General features: G+C 34.8%; 1 protein-coding gene across 1 annotated transcript; it reads right to left on the bottom strand.

Annotated features, from left to right (window-relative positions):
• Positions 1-2,860: 2,860 nt before the first annotated feature.
• LOC119537813 (olfactory receptor 52A1-like) lies at positions 2,861-3,811 on the bottom strand. Its single transcript, XM_037840387.1, has one exon. The coding sequence runs from the start codon at positions 3,809-3,811 to the stop codon at positions 2,861-2,863; it is 951 nt and encodes a 316-aa protein (XP_037696315.1).
• Positions 3,812-21,761: the final 17,950 nt, after the last annotated feature.

The raw sequence follows: 21,761 nt of genomic DNA, 5'->3' as shown, positions 1-21,761 counted from the left end.
GGGGTAGTTGGGAACAAAGTTTTACCCATGAGCAAGTAATAATGCCAGATTAAATAAAAAGTTAAAAATAACTTTAAAGGCATTGGAGACCTTATGAAGCATTAAAAGTTTGGAGAGAAGATCAGAGGACAGAGGAAGCTGACTTTCGGAAGCCACATTTATCTAATGAAATTTTTTTCATTTCTTGGCAGAAGAAAAGAAACTGAGAATCCAGTGTTTTCTAGATAGAGCACCATTGTTGAGGGTCAGAAGAAGGATGGAGATTTTGGCAATCTAGCAAGGCGTGTGAGAAGGAAGTAAGTAACTTAGGGTCTGACATCTGGGTGTGAGAAAGGAGGATTAGAGATCTCAGGATGACACATTTCTGGTTTTACACTCAAAACATTTTCTAGATTCTGACACTACATATAACAGAAGGCCAAAACTCAGAGCAGAGGATATTTAAGAAATGAAGGGAATTTATGGCAGTCTTGCCTTCCTTGGCACGTAAGGATTAAAACCCAGGGGGTGGAAACTTTTTGGACACACCTTGATTTCAGTTGAAAGTTTGTAGGCTCAGACCTAGATGTCAGTCCACCCACCTCCATATAAATGGTAAAATAAACTGGAGCCAAGCCAAGTCCTGGATTAGATTAAACTGATAGGCCCCTGTACAGGTTTATCAGAGAGGAAAGGGTAAACTGTCACTGAAAGAAACAGTATCATGTAGCATTCACAAAATTTCAATGTCTGAAAAATGAATTCAAAAACAAGGAAAGAATTAAGCAATTAATAGAAACAGACCCCCAGTTATTTTATATATTAGCATTAGCTGTCAAGGATTTCCAAATGATGAAGTTAATGTGGTCAAGAAAATAGAGGAATAGATGGATAAAATAAATGAAGGGATAATAAATTTCATCAGAGAATTTGAATGTACCAAAAATAAATAGAGAGGGAGTTAGTGAGAGACAATATCAAAGAGATATTCTAAGACCATAAAATTCAAGAGCTAAACCTAATAATTCAGAAAACCAGAATTATAGAGCAAAAGGCAAGAGTCTGACCTAGAAGATACGTTAATAAAAAATAACACAACTGAAATTCTCAAGCAAGATACATTACTAGAGATTAAGAGAAATATTTCACACTGATAAAAAGGTCAATACACCATGAATATAAATTAATTTTAAATCTATATGCATCCAACAAAATTTCTTAAAAAATACATAAAGCAAAAATCAACACAAGTAAAAGGAGATAGACAAATCCAGAATCATAGTAGGAGATTTCAGCATACTTCTATCAAAAGTTGATAAAAAAACACAGGGAGAAAACATTGGAAGCTATAATGATAAAAACCTACACAACTAACAAATGACTATATGCACACAAATATATGGTTAGGAAAATAGATATAGATACAGACAGCATTGCATTCAACAACTACAGAATTCACACTGCTTTGGATGGCACATTGAGTATTTACAAAAAGTGTCACAGAATGTGTCATAAGAAAAGTTTACATTTATAGTTTTAAATGCACTAGTATTAATAAACAATGCAAAAATATAGACAATTTTTCTATATAAAGACAACAGGGATGATGATTTTCATAATGAAAACAATAATAGTGATGAGGACAATGCCATTGTCTTATCTGTATTGAGTTCTTACCAGCTACCAAGCCCCGTTTGAAGGGGGCTTACTTAAATTTAATCATAATACCCTATGAAAACCCCAACTCTACCTCTCAATGAGACATGTTATTTTTTCTGTATTTTACACTTTAGGCTGCTTAATTTGTGACAATAAATTGCTTTCCCACCTCAAATAGTTTGGAAATGTTTTATGCCAAGTTCTGTGTCACTTCAGAGAACATGCATGTAACCAATATTTTCCATGGCTCTTTTTAAATACCAAAATTAAGTCTTTTTCTATCAAATATCCTTGGTAACCACTGGACTACTTGCCCTGAGTTATGATGGGCTTGTAAAATGAGGGTTCTCTAAAACATATTACCATTAGTATATAAGCTCTTTAATGCAGAATAAATAAATTAACAATTGCTTTATTTAAAAAGGGGGTTGGGGGTTGGGAGAGCAGGTATAGTGATGACCAAGCCTGCAGAAATTGTTAAGTCAAGCATTATTCTTCCATGAATCAAGCAAATTACTGACAAGTACTTTAAAGTACTATGGTCTATAATAATACATGCCCTTACAGTCATCAGAATGACTTGGTATCAGAACATTCCTCAAATTGCTCTATATACAAATGATGAAAGGAGAAGATCACTTAGGAAACAATCCCAAATAAGCACAAAATTTAAGATCTCAGTCTCAGTTTTGGTGGAGCAAATATTTTATATGACATGAAAATCACCAGTTTGAACAGAGCATGAATTACTTGATTGGGAAACGCATCATGAAGGAGATACTTCGGACAAAAATTTGCATGGGACAAAGCACGAAAGGAGATTTTATACTAATTGGAGAGAGACTATGGAGAGACTCAAATATTAGATCAAGGAGACTGACCTTGGTGCTCAGTGTAGACAGGGATCAAAGTTTCATGCTCCACTGTGGTCTGACAAAGGGTCACTAGCCCTGTACTCATGTGATGAGAAGGATCATGTGATCTCACATAATCCTCCAACCAGGGATTTAGTCTTTCAGCATCAAATATGCTCTTCTCTTTCTCTGAAATTCTGACTGCCTTCAGACAACAGATCAATAAACTATGGAATTCTTTAATACCTTATTGATATATTTATTAATTTATTCAAAAAACATGATGGCAACAGAAGTCATTGCGTACAAAGCACATAGGGTCAAAGATGAGTCATTAAACTCATAAAAGGAAATATTTTAATTAAAAGTCAAGTCTGGCCTTTGGAACAGAAGATTTTTACTGCCTGATTTAGAATCTGCTTTGTCTTCACTCCATAGACAATGGGGTTGAGGAAAGGTGGGACCAGCAGGTAAAGATTGGACAAGGTGATGTGTATATATGATGGAATATAAGATCCAGATCTGTGACTGAAAAAGGAGAAAAAAGCCAGGAGATAGAATTGGAAGAAGACACATATGTGGGGAATACAGGTATTAAATGCCTTAAGGCGAGCTTCTTTCTGGGGCAGGTGGAAAACAGTGATAAATATTTGGATGTAGGAGAGGGTGATGACAATGAAGTCAAACCCACCGACAATGAAAGCTCCAAATAGTCCATAGACCTTACTTATATAAACATCTTCAGCCGCAAGCTTCACAAGGGCCATGTGTTCACAGTAAGTGTGTGATATTAACTTGGTTCGGTAAAGTTTCAGACGACACTTTATGAGCAATAGGCAAGGGATTACCAGAATGGCAGGCCGCAGTGTCACACTGACTCCAATATGAGTGACTAGCTGGCAAGTGAATATGGTAGCATGCCTCAGGGGATAACAGATGGCCACAAAGCAGTCCAGAGCCATGGCCAGCAGAACTCCTGACTCAATACCCTGGAATGTATGGATGAGCCACATCTGAAAGAGGCAAGTGTCAAAATAAATCTCTGGCAAGTGGAACCAAAAAACTCCAAGCATCTTGGGCACAATGCTGGTGCTAAGTGCAATGTCTGTGGCTGCAAGCATGGCCAGGAAGATATACATGGGCTCATGGAGGCTGCGCTCAGATTTGATGATGATCAAAAGTAGGGAATTCCCAATCAAAGCAATGATGTACATAGCACAGAATGGAATCCCCATCCAACACTGCACAGATTCTAAACCAGGAATTCCAATCAGTGACAAGACCAAAGGCATCAACACTGTGCCATTAGTAATAGACATAGCAATCCAGGTCTTCTTTCCCAGGGGTCAAGTTTTGTCAATCTATGATTTTCTGCACTCATAAATCCTATCCTCACATAGCGACAAGTTTCTTGAATAACAGAATCAGGAGAATCAACTCTGTCAGCTTATTTCTCAATGTTTTAAATGAATGAGACACCCCTGATATGGAGACCCTTGGAAAGGTTCACCATATGCATTTTGCAAAACTATCTACCCACCCTCATTAATATCCATTATGTGAAGGCTGGATATTTGGACAGCTTCGCTGTGTCAAGGGCAAAGGGATCAGCATCCTTAGTAGTGTCCTTCCTCCCACATTCCACCTTCTCTTTCCTCTTCCAACCTTTGTAAAAAAAATCAGAGTTTAAAAAAATTGGAGGTGATATTTCAGACAGAGGAAAACCAGGATCCCCGGTGACTTCAGCCTCACCTCTCTCCCTATGTTCTCTCTCCTCTATGGACTCCATACACTTGAGATGAGCAGAAATGAATATATCTGCATTGTGTATTAACACTTCTTTGATAAAATGTCAATTGATTGAAGGCCTCTTTTGAGGGCTCTGACTCCACCACTAAAATAACCTCTTCTCACCTTGTTCTTCCTGTTGACCAAGTAATTTTCAAATATGAGATTGATGCAGGATGCTAACTCCACCCAGATAGGTGACATTAGTTGCATAGTTATGGTATATTACCAAGGTAGATTTATCAGGGGGCCAAATCTGTCATAGATTCTTCAGGTAAATTTGCATCTATAAGCCCTCCATATAGGCTCTTTCCCACATATATGGTTTGTAGTGAAAGAATGAAAATATTATTTAATAAAATTAAAGGGATTCAAGTATACCTGATATAGGGGAGGAGAGGGCTTGAGTTCTTTCTCAATGAAACAATGGGGAAGATGCTGTAAGGGTGAGAGTTAAGGTCACATGAATGACTATGGACCCCAGGCTTCCATGCAGAAGCAGCCTTGGGAAATATAATCATTATATAGATATCAGTGTTACTTACTTTTGCAGGAAAGTAGAAAGTTTGAATTTTACATATTCTGGGACAGCTGACACAAGAAAAATATGTGGGAGTGGAAATTTGCTGAGGAATGCCTAAGGGATTCCATGGAAAAAACTGACAAAAACATAGATACACATTCAGATGTAAGTGATTTAGGATACAGCAGAGACAGAAAGAGATGACTCCAAAAGAGAACAAAATTCCCATTCCAGTATAAAGGCTGTTGCTCAGGACACTAAACACTGTTCTCTATATAAAAGCAAAGAACTATAGTTTTCTTGTAGGCTTCAGAAGAGTATCTATCAGTGACTATTTATTTAAAAGTGAGAGCAGGTATGTCGTCTAGGTGATGTCTAATCCTAGTCTAAATAAAGTTTATATATAAACTTTGTAAGTGCTGCTGTTCTAAGCATTACAAACCATTTCTCCACACATCAAGTCATCTTCTCCAAATCTCACTCTGTATTTTTCTCTGAATCCCTTAGATCCTAATTCCTACTCACAAATTTTTAAGTTGGAAAGTTTGGGAGGTTTTTCAAGCAAATCACCCTCCTTAAGCAGAATTCTTCAGTGTGACTTTTTGTCAGCTGACCATGTATTTTGATGTCTTTCCCATACCTATTTTTCTAAGTATGAACAATTCTCACCCTTAGAAACACCTTCTTCATAGTTACCCAAAGTTTTCCCCATAACATCTCTCCCCCTCTGCATGATACATCTACAGATATAAAGGCACAAAGATTCTATCTTTCATGATCCTTCTCTCCTTCAAGTAAAACTCTGACAGCTCACCTGACACCTCTTCCACAATGACATGCTGTTAACTGTCCTTAACCTCTGTCTTCCCCTGGAAGAATCTCCAATTAATCATCACTGTTCTGGGATTGCAGTCCTAGAACTTCAAGTTCAAACCCTGTCTATCAAAAATATATTGATACCATTTACTTATATGATCTTTTTTTTTTATTCTGGAGTCTATTGTCATTGACTATACATATTTTTATTTCAAAAAATTCCATGCAGCTCCACTTGTCCTCGCTACACATTCCTCAGTCACTCACTCAATATCCAGAAACAGCAGTAGGAAGTGACTGGTTCAGGCAAACGGTGTTCAATGCTGGCCCAGCGGTGAGAAATTTTTGTTTTCTAACATAATTTTCCCTGCTGATCAGTTTCATCAGCCTCTGGCAAGTCCTCAGAAATATAGAAATATTGTTTATTCCCAAGGGCCAAGAAGGATGGTTAGAGCAGAGAAGCAGCCACTTTTTCTTAGAGCTATCTTTTTGCTGAATCCCCGTGGGCCATGACTTATCTAGTGGCTTGGCCAGGAGATAGCCAAATCTTAAATATATTTAAAGTATAGTTAATTGAAAAACTTTATATTAACCTTGGCTTTTATTTGCTTATTGTGTAAAATTAATCAATGCAATAAAAGAGAAACTGAAATACTCATAATCCTACCACCCTAATCAAATATTATTAATCTTTTTGTGCACTAACCATTAAAATTTTTAAATGTTTAATTAAAAATATATAGTTACATTAGATTTAGCTTTCACTTAGTATTTTATTATAATTATTTACAGTTTATTAAAATATTTAAAATATCTTTATTAATTATATAATATTTGCCATGAGAAATACCTTAATTAATTTAAATATGTAAAGATTAGACATTCTGTTCTTTCAGTCTGTTTTTTAAAATAATCTTACAGTGATATCATTTATGCATGACTGTACTCTTGAGTGTATGAACTGGGACTCTATCTTCATAGTCATTGTGTTTATGATCATTCCCTTATCCCAAATTTCAGTCATAGTTCTCCAAATATAGGATAATCTTAATAAATATTGTTTAAAGAAAGCAGAACACATTTTAGAATATTTTTATTATCAATACTAAACTATTGCACATGCTATGTTAAACTAACAGATTCATCAGGGATATGTTCACATATCTTTTTCTAGGGTATATTATATAATAAATGATACATACAAATAGAAGGATGTATAATACCTAAAAATTCCATATCACCCACCCTATTGTTTATGGAGAGAACCATCATCAATACAGTTGAAGTACACTGTGTACCCCACACCAATTGTATGCCTCACCCTTTCTTCCAATGTAATCAGTATCCTGTTCCTGGAGATTATTACTTCCAATTACTTCCTATTACTTTTACTACATATATTGATCTTTGTAGCTCAGTTCCATTCATTAGGATTCCAACAATGCTTTGGCACAAAGAGGTTCATCTAATTTCTTGATCTTTCCCTGTTTTCACTGTCCTTCACTTCTTCATAGTCTCATATCCCATCTTACTTTGATGAACTGCTCTATACTCAGAGAACTTAATTGAGATATAACCCACCACCCTCACAAGATGAGATAACTTCCAGGGTGGAACTAAATTGATTGATTCCTTTCTAAAACAGAATATCATCATCTTCAGCAAAGAGGCAATGTTGTATCAGTGGAGAAATAAATACTTTTTTAACAAACACCACAGAGACAATTGAATATACATAAGCAAAAAAGGAATAATAATATCAATCCATTTCTAACATGAATTAAAAAGTGTTACTTATAATTAATCATAGACCTGAATTTAAATTCCAAAACTTTAAAACATCTAGAGGAAAATATGGGAGAAAATCTCTATAATCTTGGATTGGGCCAGTACTTCTTCAATATAACATCAAAGCATAATACATAAAAGATAAAAATGATAAACTTGACTTCATGAAAATTAAAAATTCTGATTCTCAAAAGAAACAGTTAAGAAATGAAAATAAAACACAGAGACAGGGAGAAAATAATTTTGCAAACCGTATTTCTGATAAAGGATTTGTATATAGAATGCTTACAGAATTCTCTAAACAGTAATAATAAAACAATCCTCCCAGTAATAAAACTGGCAAGAGAATTAAACAAATACCTGAAGAAAAAAACATTTCCAGAAGGTAACCGAAGACAAGAGAAGATAGTCACCATTATTAGTCATTAGAGAAATGGAAATAAAAACTACCATGAGATTACATACCTATTAGAATAGATGCAGTTTTTAAAAGACTGATCATACTCAATGGAGGAAGTAGAACACTTGTATGCTGCTGCTGAGGATTAAAAAAAATTGTACATCCATTTTTAAAAATACTTTGTTAGTTTGCAAAGTTAAATATATGCATATAATTTCTACTCTTAGGTATTTAGCCAAGGGAAATGAAAGCATGTATTGATACAAAGATTGTTACAAAAGTTTTCACAGCAGCTTTATTTGTAATAGTCAACAACTGAAAATGCCCCCAATTTCCAACAGTTGAAATGATAAAAAAAAATTATGGTTTAATAATTTAATTCAGTATCACCCAACAACAGAGAGGAATTAATTATTGACACCTATGAAAAATAGAAAAATTGCAAAATAATTATGCTGAATGAGCAAAGCCAAACTACAACCAACCAACCAAACAAACAAACAAAATTATGTTTGAATCTACTTGTATAGAGTCCTAGAAATTTGAAACCAATCTATGGTGTCAGAAAGATCAGTGATTTTCTGCAGATAATGGATGGGGGACAAGAGGGATTGCAGTGTAGTATAATGACACTTTTGGGTTGATGGACACATTCACTATCTGGATTGTGGTAAGGGTATCATGAATGTATACATATGTGACAACATTTCAAACTAGATACATATCAAAATATAGGAAAAGATATGCCATCTGAAAAATACACAAAGCATATGCTATCCAACTGAGAAGTGAAATGTCTACATTAAAATCAAGTATCATAATCTCCAAGAAAAAATTAGCAGATAAAAGATACTGAGAGAATTAAGAGGAAAAATAGCTAGAATGAATTCCATAATCATTGACCCGTCTCTCAGCAATCAATAGAAAAATAGGCAAAAATTGTGACACAGAAAGTCTGTTTTAAACTATCTACTACTAAATATATTTAACATTTATAGACCAGTGTAGCCCATAACTTCATAATACTCATTGTTTTCAAATGCATATCTTGAGAAATTAAGTCTCAATAATCTAAAAGAAACAAAGTCATACAAAGGATAGTCTCTGAACACAGCAGAATTTAATGAGAAATCCAAAGAAATAGGATGAATAGGAATCCAATTAATATCTGGAAATTGCACAACACATCTGTAAACATTTCATAAGTTAATATTAAATCACACAGGAATTTTTAAAATGTTTTGAGATGAGTGATTAAGAAAATAGAGCATATTGAATGTGTGGAATACAGTAAAAACAGTGGTTAGAGGGAATATTACAGCTTGTTTTTTTTTTTTAAATTAGAGAAAAAGTTCTAAAATCAATGAAACAAACTACCAGCTTGAGAAGCTAGATCAAAAAGGGTTAAATAAATCCAATATATATATTATCAGATACTTAATATAAGAACAACAATAAACAAAATAGGAAACAAACACAAAATACACAAAATTTATAAGGCCAACAGTCTGTTGAAAAGTATAAAAAATTGATTAATCCTTGATATAATTAATCAAGAAAAATGGGAGAATAAAAATTACCCATATGAACAATGAAAATGGTTTATCGTCACAGATTATAAAGACATTAGAATGCTAATACTGAACACTATGAACAACTTTATGCCAACAAATTTGAAGCTTGCATAAACTCTATAACCTACTCTCAGATATTTGCCTAGGTAGACAATATATGATAGTAGATCATAGATACATAGAATCATATAATAACTGTTGCAAAATGCCAAAACTTAGCTGGGTATTTGGGGAAGGGGTATATTGGAATTCTACGTATTATTTGTATATTATTTTTGCAACATTCCTATAATTTTGAAGTTTTTTTCAAAAGAAGAAATGTGTACATATTTCTTGAAAAATATATGTCCCCATAATTTACCTAACTAGGCTCAGAAAATCTGAATAGCCTGATTTCTGTTGCAAAGATAGAATTTGCCAAAAAACCTTCCAAAAATTAAACTCCAGTTTCCAGAAATTTCTCTGGTAAAGGATATTAAATAATAAAAGGAAGAATGATACCATTATACACAAACTCTTTCAGAAATTAGAAGAGCAGAGAAAATTGACCAGTTCATTTTATGAGACCATTTCTAACAACAAATCCTGACAATATTACAAGAAACATAAATTATAGATGCAAAATTATCAACAAAGTGTTAGCAAATACAATACATATATATATATATTAAGAATCATATATCATAACCAAGTAAGTTTTAACATAGAAATTCAAGGTTGTTTTAACATTTGTAAGTCAATCAATGTGACAATGTCAACCAAATAAAAAAAAATTAGAAAAAGAAGGTAAAAATAACCCAAAGCAAGCAGAAGAAAAATAATAGTAAAGATCAAAGTGGAAATAAATAAAGTAAAGAATAGAAAAATAGCCAATAAAATCAATAAAATCATGTGTTGCCTCTTTGGAAAGATCAACAAAATTAATGAATCTTTATCTAGACTGACAAAGAAAACAAGAAGGTTCAAATTATTATATACTACATAGTGCTAGAAGTTGTAGCCAGAACAAATAGGCAATAAAAAGAATAAAAGACATCCAATTTGGAAAGGAAGAAACAAAACTCTCATCTGCAGTTGACACGATCCTATATAAAGAAAATCCTGAAAAATCCATAACAAAAGCTAATAGAGCTAATAAATGCAATGTGGTGTTATACAAGGTGAATACTCAAAAATTAGTAGTGTCTCTATACACTAGTAATGAACAATCTGAAGATGAAATCAAGAAAAAATTCCAAAATATCTAGGAATAAATTTAACCAGTGATATAAAGGGCTTATACACAGAAAAGTATAAAATATGGCTAAAAGAAGTCAAAGAAGACCAAAATTAATGGAAGTACATTCCATGTTCATGGATTGGAAGACTAAACATTGTTAAGATGACAATTCTACCCAACGTGATTTACAGATTAAATGCAATTCCAACCAAAATGACAACAATCATTTTTTTTTTTTGCAGAAATGGAAAAGCGTATCATCAAATTTATATTGAGAGGCACTGAATAGACAAAACCATCTTGAAAAAAGAATGAAGTTGGAGGACTTATACTTCCCAACTTTAACACTTATTGCAAAGTCACTGTAATCAAATCAGCATGGAACTGGCACAAAGACAAAGACATAAATATAAGAAACAGACTGTAAAACTCCTAGAAGTAAAAATAGGGAAGCATCTTTAGGAAATTGGGTTAGGCAATGGTTTGTTAGACTTTACATACAAAACATGAGCAACAAAAGAAAAAATAGATAAATGGGCCCTCATCAAAATTGAAAATGTTGTACATGAAAGGAATTTATCATGAAAGTAAAAGACAACCTACAAGTGGGAGAAAATATTTGGAAAGCACATCAGAAAAAATTTTAATATGAAGAAAACATGAAGAAATCCTACAACACAACAATAAAAAGACAGATGACTTGATTTTTAAAAAAATGGGCAAAAGACTTGAAAAGACATTTCTCCAAAGAAGCTATATAAATGGTCAATAAGCACATGAAAAGATGCTGAACATCATCAACCATTAGGGAAATGCAAATCAAAGCCACCATGAGATACTGTTTCATAACCATTAGAATGGCTACTATTAAACATGTAAAATAATAAGTTTTGGAAGGGATGTGGAGAAGAAATAGGAACACTTGTTCAATGATGTTGGGAATGTAAAATGGTGCAGTCACTATGGATGACAGTTCGGTAGTTCCATATGACCCGCTGATCCCACTTGTAGAATTATACCCAAAAGAATTGAAAGCACAGACTTGAAGAGACATTTGCAAACTGGTGTTCATAGGAGCATTATTCACAATTGTGAAAAGTTGGAAGCAACCCAAGTGTTCATCCACCAATGAATGGAGAAACAAAATATGGTATATATATACAATCAAATATTATTCAGCTGTAAAAAGGAATGAAGTTCTGATGTGTGCAACAACATGGATAAATCTTGATGACATCATATTGAATGAAATAAGCCAGTCACAAAAGGCCATACTGATATGAAATAATTAGAACAAGCAAATTCATGGAGAAAATCCAAAAAGGACTATAACAAGGAAAGAGATTAATTAATAATCAAAATAATTCCCAAAAAGAAAGCCTAGAATTGAATGACTTTATTGCATAATTCCAGAAAAGGTTTAAATAATAATGAACACCAATCTTTCACAAACACTTCCAAAAATTATAAGAGGATAAAACACTGTCCAAATTATCCCTTGAGGCCCCAGTGTCACTCTGATTCCAAAGCCAAATGAAGACACCACAGAAAAACTACAAAACTATCTCTTATCAATATAGATGCCAGAGTCTTTACTAAAATACTAGCCAATTGAAAATAGCATCAAATAAAATGGATTACATATCATGACCATTAGGATTTATCTCTGTAATAAATGGTTAGTTCAACATACAAAAATTAATCAATAAGCTGCATCATATTATTTGAGTAAAGGAACAGAAAAAACAGAAAACAAGATCACCTCAATATTTGCGGAAGAAGCATTTGGTAAAATCCAAGATCTATGATAAAAACACTCATCAAAAGGGAATATAAGTAAACATTCTCAACTTGATATTGACATATGAATTGCCTATAGTTAATTTACTTAATCATGAACTAGAGAGAGCCTTTTCCTAAGAGCAAGAATAGGCCAAGGATGTTTACTCTTGCCACTTACATTCAACGTTATTTCTGCTATATTCTAGCCAGAGCAAAATATTTTTGAAATAAATTAAAGAAGTACTAATTAAATTAAAGACATCCTGTTTGCTATATGCATGGATTCAGTACTTAATAAAGTGATCTACAGATGCAAATCTGTGATGGAATTTTTGTAGCAATTGAAAAGTTGATCCTAAAATCAGAGAGATGCAATGGACCCAAAAATAGCCAAAGCACTCTTGAAAAAGAATACAATTGATGGACCCACACTTAATGATATCAAATTTACTAAAAAGCTATAGTAATTAAGGCCATGTGGAAATGGCACATATATTTACTTCAATGAAATACAGGTGAGAGTCCCAAAATAATCCCACACATCTGTCATCATTGATTTTAGACACGAGTGCCAAGTCTATTCAATGAGGAAATGAACAGCCTTCTTAACAAATGGTCTGGGACAACTTGATATCCTCATGCAAAATAATAAATTTGGACCACTGTGTCTCATAAACATTAACTCAAAATGGATCAAAGTCCTAAATGTAAGAGCAAAATCTATTAAACTCTGGGAAGAAAATATAGATATGTTATCTGTGTAATCTTGAATTTAAATATATTTCTTAGATTTATCACTTAAAGCAAAAGTAGCCAAAAAAAAAATAGATAAATTAGACTGGATTGAAACTAATAACTTTTGTGTATCAAAGTATAGTATCAAGAAAGCAAAAAGAAGTTGGGGTCCAGCCTCCCCCAGAAGCCCACAGTTGGCTGCCTCATGACCAGAGCCCATGTTCCTGCAGAGGGCACCAGACAGATTGAAGCCATGGACATTTTTTTTGCTGTTGTTACTAGGGATCCACTATCCTTGCCAGATAAGCTTGGTGTGGAGGAAACTTCCTGGAGGCAGCAGAGCAGATTCTGGCTAAGATACCTTCTGAAAATGACAAACAAATGTACTCACATGGCAATTATTTGCTTCATTACATCTGCCAACACAGGAGTGTGTATCATCGCACTTAATGTTTTGAATGAGATAAAGAAGAGGTTTCAGACTACATATGGTTCAAGAGCACAGACAGCACTTCCATATGCCATGAATAGCGAGTTCTCAAGTGTCTTGGCTCCACAGCTGAAGCAACACTCTGAGAATAAAGGCCTAGACAAAGTGATGGAGACTCAAGCCCAAATGGATGAACTGAAAGGAATCGTGGTCAGAAACACAGATGTGGTAGCTCAGTGACAGGTATTGTGGGAAGTTTTTTCTGTTCTAGGAAAAGGCCAAACTGAATAGAGTCAACAGTCAAATCCAAGGTTTGAGTTTGACTGCTGTTGATTAATAGTATGAGCATCTTTGTAGTCTAATAAATTCTTTAATCTGCCTAGTTTTGGAGAATTCTTTTGCCAAACTTTAAAGACAGTAGACAGCATGGTGTACAGAAACAATATAAAATGGTTTAGCATTCATTTAATTGAAGTGTAACAAAACTGGAATATAATGATACTGTTTAGGCTACTCTGCCATGTATTATCTAGTATGTATTTTTGGTGTGTATATGAAAGGAAGATAACTGCTGCCCTAGATATAATTGCATTTATTTATCAATATGTACTTTTAAATAGAAATTATATTTGACTATTTCCAAACCAAAGAACAAATCAGTCTATAGAACCTAGTCACCTGTTTAACCTAGTCATGTGCTTTGAATATATATGTACCACATAAGGTTCATAGTTCTTGTTCTTCCATTTTAAACCCCTTGATTCATGCTACCAGATTCATTTTTTAAAAATATATCTCAGACCTACTCTTTTCCTGTTGATCATGCATAGCGCAAACATTTTTCCAGTCCTCTTTATCAACACAAATGCCTTTTAACTGCATCAGCATTTCAAAACTATTGGAAAATTACTTTATTCTAGTAAAACATTTGGCAATTCTGAATAATTATTTCCAAATGTCTTTAATCCAAAGAAAAAGGCTTAAAGCTATTTCCCTTTCTTATACACACCTGAATAAAATTAATTTGCATGTTTTAGGGATAATTGCTTAATTGTACCTTAGTCTATTTATCTATAAGAATGCTTTTTTTAAAAAATTAAATTAGGTTTTATTGAGATATAGTCATATACCATACAATCATCTATGGTGTACAATCACCTGTTCACAGTGCCATCATATAGTTATGCATTCATCACCAGAATCCTTCTTTGACCACTTTCTTTACACCAAAAAGAATCAGAATAAGAATAAGAAATAAAGTAAAAAATGAACACCCAAATCATCTCCCTCATCCCACCCTATTTTTCATTCAGTCTTTGATCCATTCTTCTACTCATCCATCCAGACACTGGATGAAGGGAGTGTGATTCACAAGGCTTTCACAATCACACTATCACCTCTTGTAAGCTACACTGTTACAAAATCATCTTCAGGAGTCAAGGCTACTGGGTTGGAGGTTGATAGTTTCAGGTATTTACTTCTAGCTATTCCAGTACATTAAAACCTAAAATGTTTTTATGTATATAGTGCATAAGAGTGTCCACCAGAGTGACCTCTCCATTCCATTTGAAATCTCTCAGACACTGACTTCACATCATTTCATTTCACATCCCTCTTTTGGTCAAGAAGATGTTCTCAATCCCATGATGCCAGGTCCAGATTCATCCCTGGGAGTCATATCCTGCATTGGAAGGGAGATTTATGCCCCAGGGAGTCAGGTCCCATGTAGGGGGAGGGCAGCAAGATCACCCACCAAGGTGGCTTAGCTAGAGAGAGAGGGCCACATCTGAGCAACAAAGACGCACTTGGGAGAGACTCTTCAGCACAATTTTAAGCAGGTTTAGTCTCTCCTTTGCAGTAACAAGCTTCACAAGGGCAAGCCCAAAGAAAGAGGGCTCAGCATACCAAGCCATCAGTCCTCAATGTTGTGAGAACATCAGCAACAATACAGATGAGGAAGTCCCACACTTCTGCGTTTTCCCCCAGCTCCTCAGTGGGGCCTGCATATATATTTTTATTCTCAGCCCAGATTACTTTAGGATGTTTTGCTATTTCACTCTAACCTATACAAACCCACCACATCTCAATTCCTATTCGAAGTTCATTGCAATTGTGGTGTTCGAACAAACTGACTGCAGAAGTTATATTGTTTAGAAAATATAGCTCCTACACCAAATAAACATCTCTTCCCTTGGTTTCACAAGGAAGTTGAAGTTTTAACACACAGTCAGTTTTAACCTTTATCCTGATTTGCCCCAGTCTTAACCAGAACTACTTCATTCAGATCTCTAACTGAAGTCTGGACTCTTTTTCAACTTTTTTCTTTTTTTTTTTTAAAGTTGCTGTATGCATTAATACTGGGGTTCATATATACCAAGCTCTAGCTCTGAACCTCGGGTGCCACACAGACACCCAATGTTCCAGAGACCAATCAGGCCATACACAAAGGGATCAGCATCTCAGAGTTTGGAGATAGCCATTAAAATTCAGGAATAGATTTGACTATTGTAAGAGCTTACAGTCTAGAGACCATTACAATAACCATTTCCCTGTTAGGCTGTGCTCTAATATTCAATTCTGAGTTTACACATTGTAGTTAGTCCATATTGGTGAGGCATTATAGTGTTTGCCTTTGTTTCTGGCATACTTCACAACATTCACCTCATTGTGTGTCTCAGGGCTTCACTCCTTCTCGTAAGTGCTCAGTATTCCATTGTATGCATACACCACAGTTCACCATTCTGTTCCTCAGTCAATGTACCCTTAGACCACCTCCACCCATTGCAAATCTTGAATACTGCCTCCACAAATACCCATGTGCAAATGTCCAGTCATGTCTCTGCTCTCAATTCTTCCAAGTACACACCCAATAATGAGGTTGTAGGAACTTATGGTCCCACATACTTAGCTTCTTGTGGAACCACCACACTGATCTCCAGAAAGGCTATGTCATTCTGCCTTCTTTTCAACAGTAGATAGGTACATCCCTCTCTCCATGTCCACTCCAGAACTTTTACCCATATTCATATTTTTTCTTAGAATTTTATAGAAATATATTCACGTACCATACAATTATCCATAGTGTACAGTCAGTTGTTCACAGTATCATCATATAGTTGCATATTTATCACCACAGTCAGCACTTGAACATATTGATTACTATGAAAAAGTTTTTTTCTGGTGAATAATAAAAAAGATAAAAAGAAAACTAAAATTTTGCACAATGCAATAGTAAGGACATAAAACAACCCCACTACCAAGAATCCCATATCCCTCCCTTATATCCCCCTCATACACATTTAACTCTGGTTTATCGCCTTTGTTACATCCAATGGAAGCATATTACAATGTTACTGCCAACCACAGACTCCAGTTTTCTCTGATTATGTTTTTTCCCAAATACCACCCCTTTTTAAACACTCTGCATGGTTGACATTCATTTGTTCTCCCACATGTAAAAACATTTTTATATTTGTACATTTAGTAACAGTCATTGGCCACTCCAGTTCTCACCAAGTTATACAGTCCCAGTCTCCATCATCTGTCTTTACCTCTGGTGTCATACATTCCCCTGTCCCACCTCTTTCAGCTTTATGCACAGACATCTTTGTTTGGTGTACTTACAATATTGTGCTACCTTCACACTGTATTATGCTACGTATTTCTGGATCTATACAATAAATCCTGTTGAACATTCTGTCATCCTTCAGCATCAAATGCCTCATCTCTACCCTCTTTCTATCTCCTGGTAGCCTGTGTTATCAGCTTTTCACTCTCCAATAAGTATGCTTTTTAAAGCACATCTAGCTTTAAATAATCAGCAAACTGAAGAAACTAATAAAACTTAAGAGTATTAACAAAAATAAAGTAAAATGATAACCAGAGCCTGGAAGAAAATAGTTCCAAATCATATATCCATTACGGGTCTAACATCCAGAATATATAAAGAACACTTGGTACTCAACAATCAAAAGATAAATATATTAATATTAAAAGCACAAATATTTGAAAACTCATGTCTCTAAAGAAGATATACCAATGGTTAATATGAACAAGAAAAGATGTTCAACATTATTAGCCATTAGAGAAATGCTAATAAGAACACAGTGAGATGCCACTTCATAACCACTAGGATGGCTATAATCCAAAAATGGAAAATAGCAAGTGTTGGTTTGGATGCAGAGAAATTGAACCCTCCTTTATTGCTGGTGGAAATGAAGATAGGGCAGCTGCTGTGGAAAACAATTTGGTGATTCCTTAAAAAGTTAAACATAGAATTGTCATATGATTCAGCAATGCTGCTACTAGGTATATACCCAAAATAATTTAAAGCATTATCCAAACAAAAACTTATACACAAGTGTTTATACCAGCACTAATCACAATAGCCGAAATGTGGAAACAACCAAATGTTTGTCAACTGATGAATGGATAAACAAAATGTGGTATATCCATGCAATGAACTATTATTCAACTTAAAAGGAATGAAGTACTGATACATACTAAAACATGAATCAACTTTCAAAACATTATGCTTTGTGGAAGTAGTCAAAAAAGATCACATATTTTGTAATTTCCTTTTCATGAAATTTCCCAAATAGGTGAATCCATAGACACGTAAAGCAAATTAGTGGTTGGCAGAGGTAAAAGGGTGAGTCCCAGGGGAACAGACTACTTAATGATATGGGGGTTACTTTTGTGTGATGAAAACATTTTGGACCAAGACAGAGGTGACTTTTGCACAACATTGTGAGTGTAGCAAATGCCATTAAATAGTATAAAATCAATAAATTTTATTATCTGAGTTTTACCTCAATAATATAAATAAGAAGGTAAAAGTTTTAATATAGAAAAATGTCCATCTCACAACATTTTCTGTAAAACTGCTGCAGAAACATGTTCATGATATTATCCCATTTTTATTTAAAATAACTCTATTTAGTCAGGTATATAACATGTCTAAATATCACACCATTTAATAGTGGTTAACTTTAATGAGAGTCTGGGAAAGGGAGGACAGAAGAAGAAACATTTTGCCTTGTTTGAGGTTTTTTAACAATAAAATGTACTGCTTCAATTTGCATACAGATATACTTATTGAAAGGAGAAAATTCCATAGATTTTTTCATGGGATGTGGCATAAATTTGATAAATTTAATTGTTTTCTTTATCTTCATTTTATTGAGATATATTCACATACCATGCAGTCATACAAAACAAATTGTACATTCGATTGTTCACAGTACCATTATATAGTTGTACATTCATCACCTAAATCAATCCCTGACACTTTCATTAGCACACACCCAAAAACAACAAGAATAATAATTAAAGCGAAAAAGAGCAAATGAAGTAAAAAAGAACACTGGGTACCTTTGTCTGTTTCTTTGTTTCCTTCCCCTATTTTTCTACTCATCCATCCATAAACTAGGCAAAGTGGAGTGTGGTCCTTATGGCTTTCCCAATCCCATTGTCACCCCTCATAAGCTACATTTTTATACAATTGTCTTCGAGATTCATGGGTTCTGGGTTGTAGTTTGATAGTTTCAGGTATCCACCAGCAGCTACCCCAATTCTTTAGAACGTAAAAAGGGTTGTCTAAATTGTGCATAAGAGTGCCCACCAGAGTGACCTCTCTGCTCCTTTTAAAATCTCTCTGCCACTGAAGCTTATTTCATTTCCTTTCACACCCCCTTTTTGATCAAGAAGATGTCCTCCGTCCCACGATGCCAGGTCTACATTCCTCCCCGGGAGTCATATTCCACGTTGCCAGGGAGATTCACTACCCTGTGTGTCTGATCCCACATAGGGGTGAGAGCAGTGATTTCACCTTTCAAGTTGGCTTAGGTAGAGAGAGAGGGCCACATCTGAGCAACAAAGAGGCATTTGGGAGGAGGCTCTTAGGCACAATTATAGGGAGGCCTAGCCTCTCCTTTGTAGCAACCATCTTCCCAAGGGTAAATCCTATGGTAGAGGGCTCAACCCATCAAACCACCAGTTCCCTATGTCTGTGGTCATGTTAGCAACCCTCGAGGTGGGTCAGGCCAATACCCCTGCATTCTCCACAGGCTCCTCAAGGGGGCGCTACGTATTTTTTTTCCTTTTTTTTTTTTTTTTAACTTTTTCCCTTTTTAAAATCAACTGTATGAAAAAAAAATTAAATAAATAAAATACAGTAAAAGAACATTTCAAAGAGACCATAACAAGGGAGTAAGAAAAAGACAACTAACCTAAGATAACTGTTTTACTTCCAACATGTTCCTACTTTACCACAAGAAAGATAAATAATATAGCAACATTTCTGTGAACTTGTTCCTACTATATCCATCAGAAATTAACAGACCATAGTCATTCCTGGGCTTATCTGTTCTTCTTGGATTACTGATCCCCCTTCCTTAATTGCTCTCTATTGCTAGTTCCCCTACATTCTACATTATAAACCATTTGTTTTACGTTTTTCAAAGTTCACATTAGTGGTAGCATACAATATTTCTCTTTTTGTGCCTGGCTTATTTTGCTCAGCATTATGTCTTCAAGGTTCATCCATGTTGTCATATTTTTCATGAGATTGTTCCTTCTTACTGCCGTGTAGTATTCCATCGTGTGTATATACCACATTTTATTTATCCACTCATCTGTTGAAGGACATTTGGGTTGTTTCCATCTCTTGGCAATTGTGAATAATGCTGCTATGAACATTGGCGTGCAGATATCTGTTCGTGTCACTGCTTTCCGATCTTCCGGGTATATACCGAGAAGTGCAATCGCTGGATGGAATGGTAACTCTATATCTAGTTTTCTAAGGAACTGCCAGACTGACTTCCAGAGTGGCTGAACCATTATAAAGTCCCACCAACAATGAATAAGAGTTCCAATTTCTCCACCTACCCTCCAGCATTTGTAGTTTCCTGTTTGTTTAATGACAGCCATTCTAATCGGTGTTAGATGGTATCTTATTCTGGTCTTAATTTGCATCTCTCTAATAGCTAGTGAAGCTGAACATTTTTTCATGTGTTTCTTGGCCATTTGTATTTCCTTTTCAGAGAACTGTCTTTTCATACCTTTTGCCCATTTTATAATTGGGCTGTCTGTACTATTGCCATTGAGTTGTAGGATTTCTTTATATATGCAGGATATCAGTCTTTTGTCAGATACATGGTTTCCAAAAATTTTTTCCCATTGAGTTGGCTGCCTCTTTACCTTTTTGAGAAATTCCTTTGAGGTGCAGAAACTTCTAAGCTTGAGGAGTTCCCATTTATCTATTGTTTTTTTTGTTGCTTGTGCTTTGGGTGTAAAGTCTAGGAAGTGGCCACCTAATACAAGGTCTTGAAGATGTTTTCCTACATTATCTTCTAGGAGTTTTATGGTACTTTCTTTTATATTGAGATCTTTGGTCCATTTTGAGTTAATTTTTGTGTAGGGGGTGAGGTAGGGGTCCTCTTTCATTCTTTTGGATATGGATATCCAACTCTCCCAGCCCCATTTGTTGAAAAGACGATTATGACTCAGTTCAGTGACTTTGGGGGCCTTATCAAAGATCAGTCGGCCATAGATCTGAGGGTCTATCTCTGAATTCTCAATTTGATTCCATTGATCTATATGTCTATATTTGTGCCAGTACCATGCTGTTTTGGCAACTGTGGCTTTATAATAAGCTTCAACGTCAGGGAGTGTAAGTCTTCCACTTCGTTTTTCTTTTTTAGAGTGTCTTTAGCAATTCGAGGCATCTTCCCTTTCCAAATAAATTTGATAACTAGCTTTTCCAAGTCTGCAAAGTAGGTTGTTGGAATTTTGATTGGGATTGCATTGAATCTGTAGATGAGTTTGGGTAGAATTGACATCTTAATGACATTTAGTCTTCCTTTCCATGAACATGGAATATTTTTCCATCTTTTAAGGTCCCCTTCTATTTCTTTTGGTAGAGTTATGTAGTTTTCTTTGTATAGGTCTTTTACATCTTTGGTTAAGTTTATTCCTAGGTACTTGATTTTTTTAGTTGCTATTGAAAATGGTATCTTTTTCTAGAGTGTCTCTTCAGTTTGTTCATTTCTAGCATATAGAAACATTACTGACTTATGTGCATTAATCTTGTAACCCGCTGCTTTGCTAAATTTTTTTATTAGCTCTAGTAGCTGTATCGTCAATTTCTCAGGGTTTTCTAGATATAAGATCATATCATCTGCAAACAATGACAGTTTTACTTCTTCTTTTCCA

This window comes from Choloepus didactylus, chromosome 6 (genome assembly GCF_015220235.1).
Source record: "Choloepus didactylus isolate mChoDid1 chromosome 6, mChoDid1.pri, whole genome shotgun sequence".
NCBI classification, from domain to species: domain Eukaryota; kingdom Metazoa; phylum Chordata; class Mammalia; order Pilosa; family Megalonychidae; genus Choloepus; species Choloepus didactylus.
This window is presented reverse-complemented; position numbering and strand designations above follow the sequence as displayed.

Excerpts from the sequence above, each read along its gene's own strand:
- LOC119537813 (XM_037840387.1), bottom strand. The coding sequence starts at position 3,811 with ATGTCTATTACTAATGGCACAGTGTTGATGCCTTTGGTCTTGTCACTG.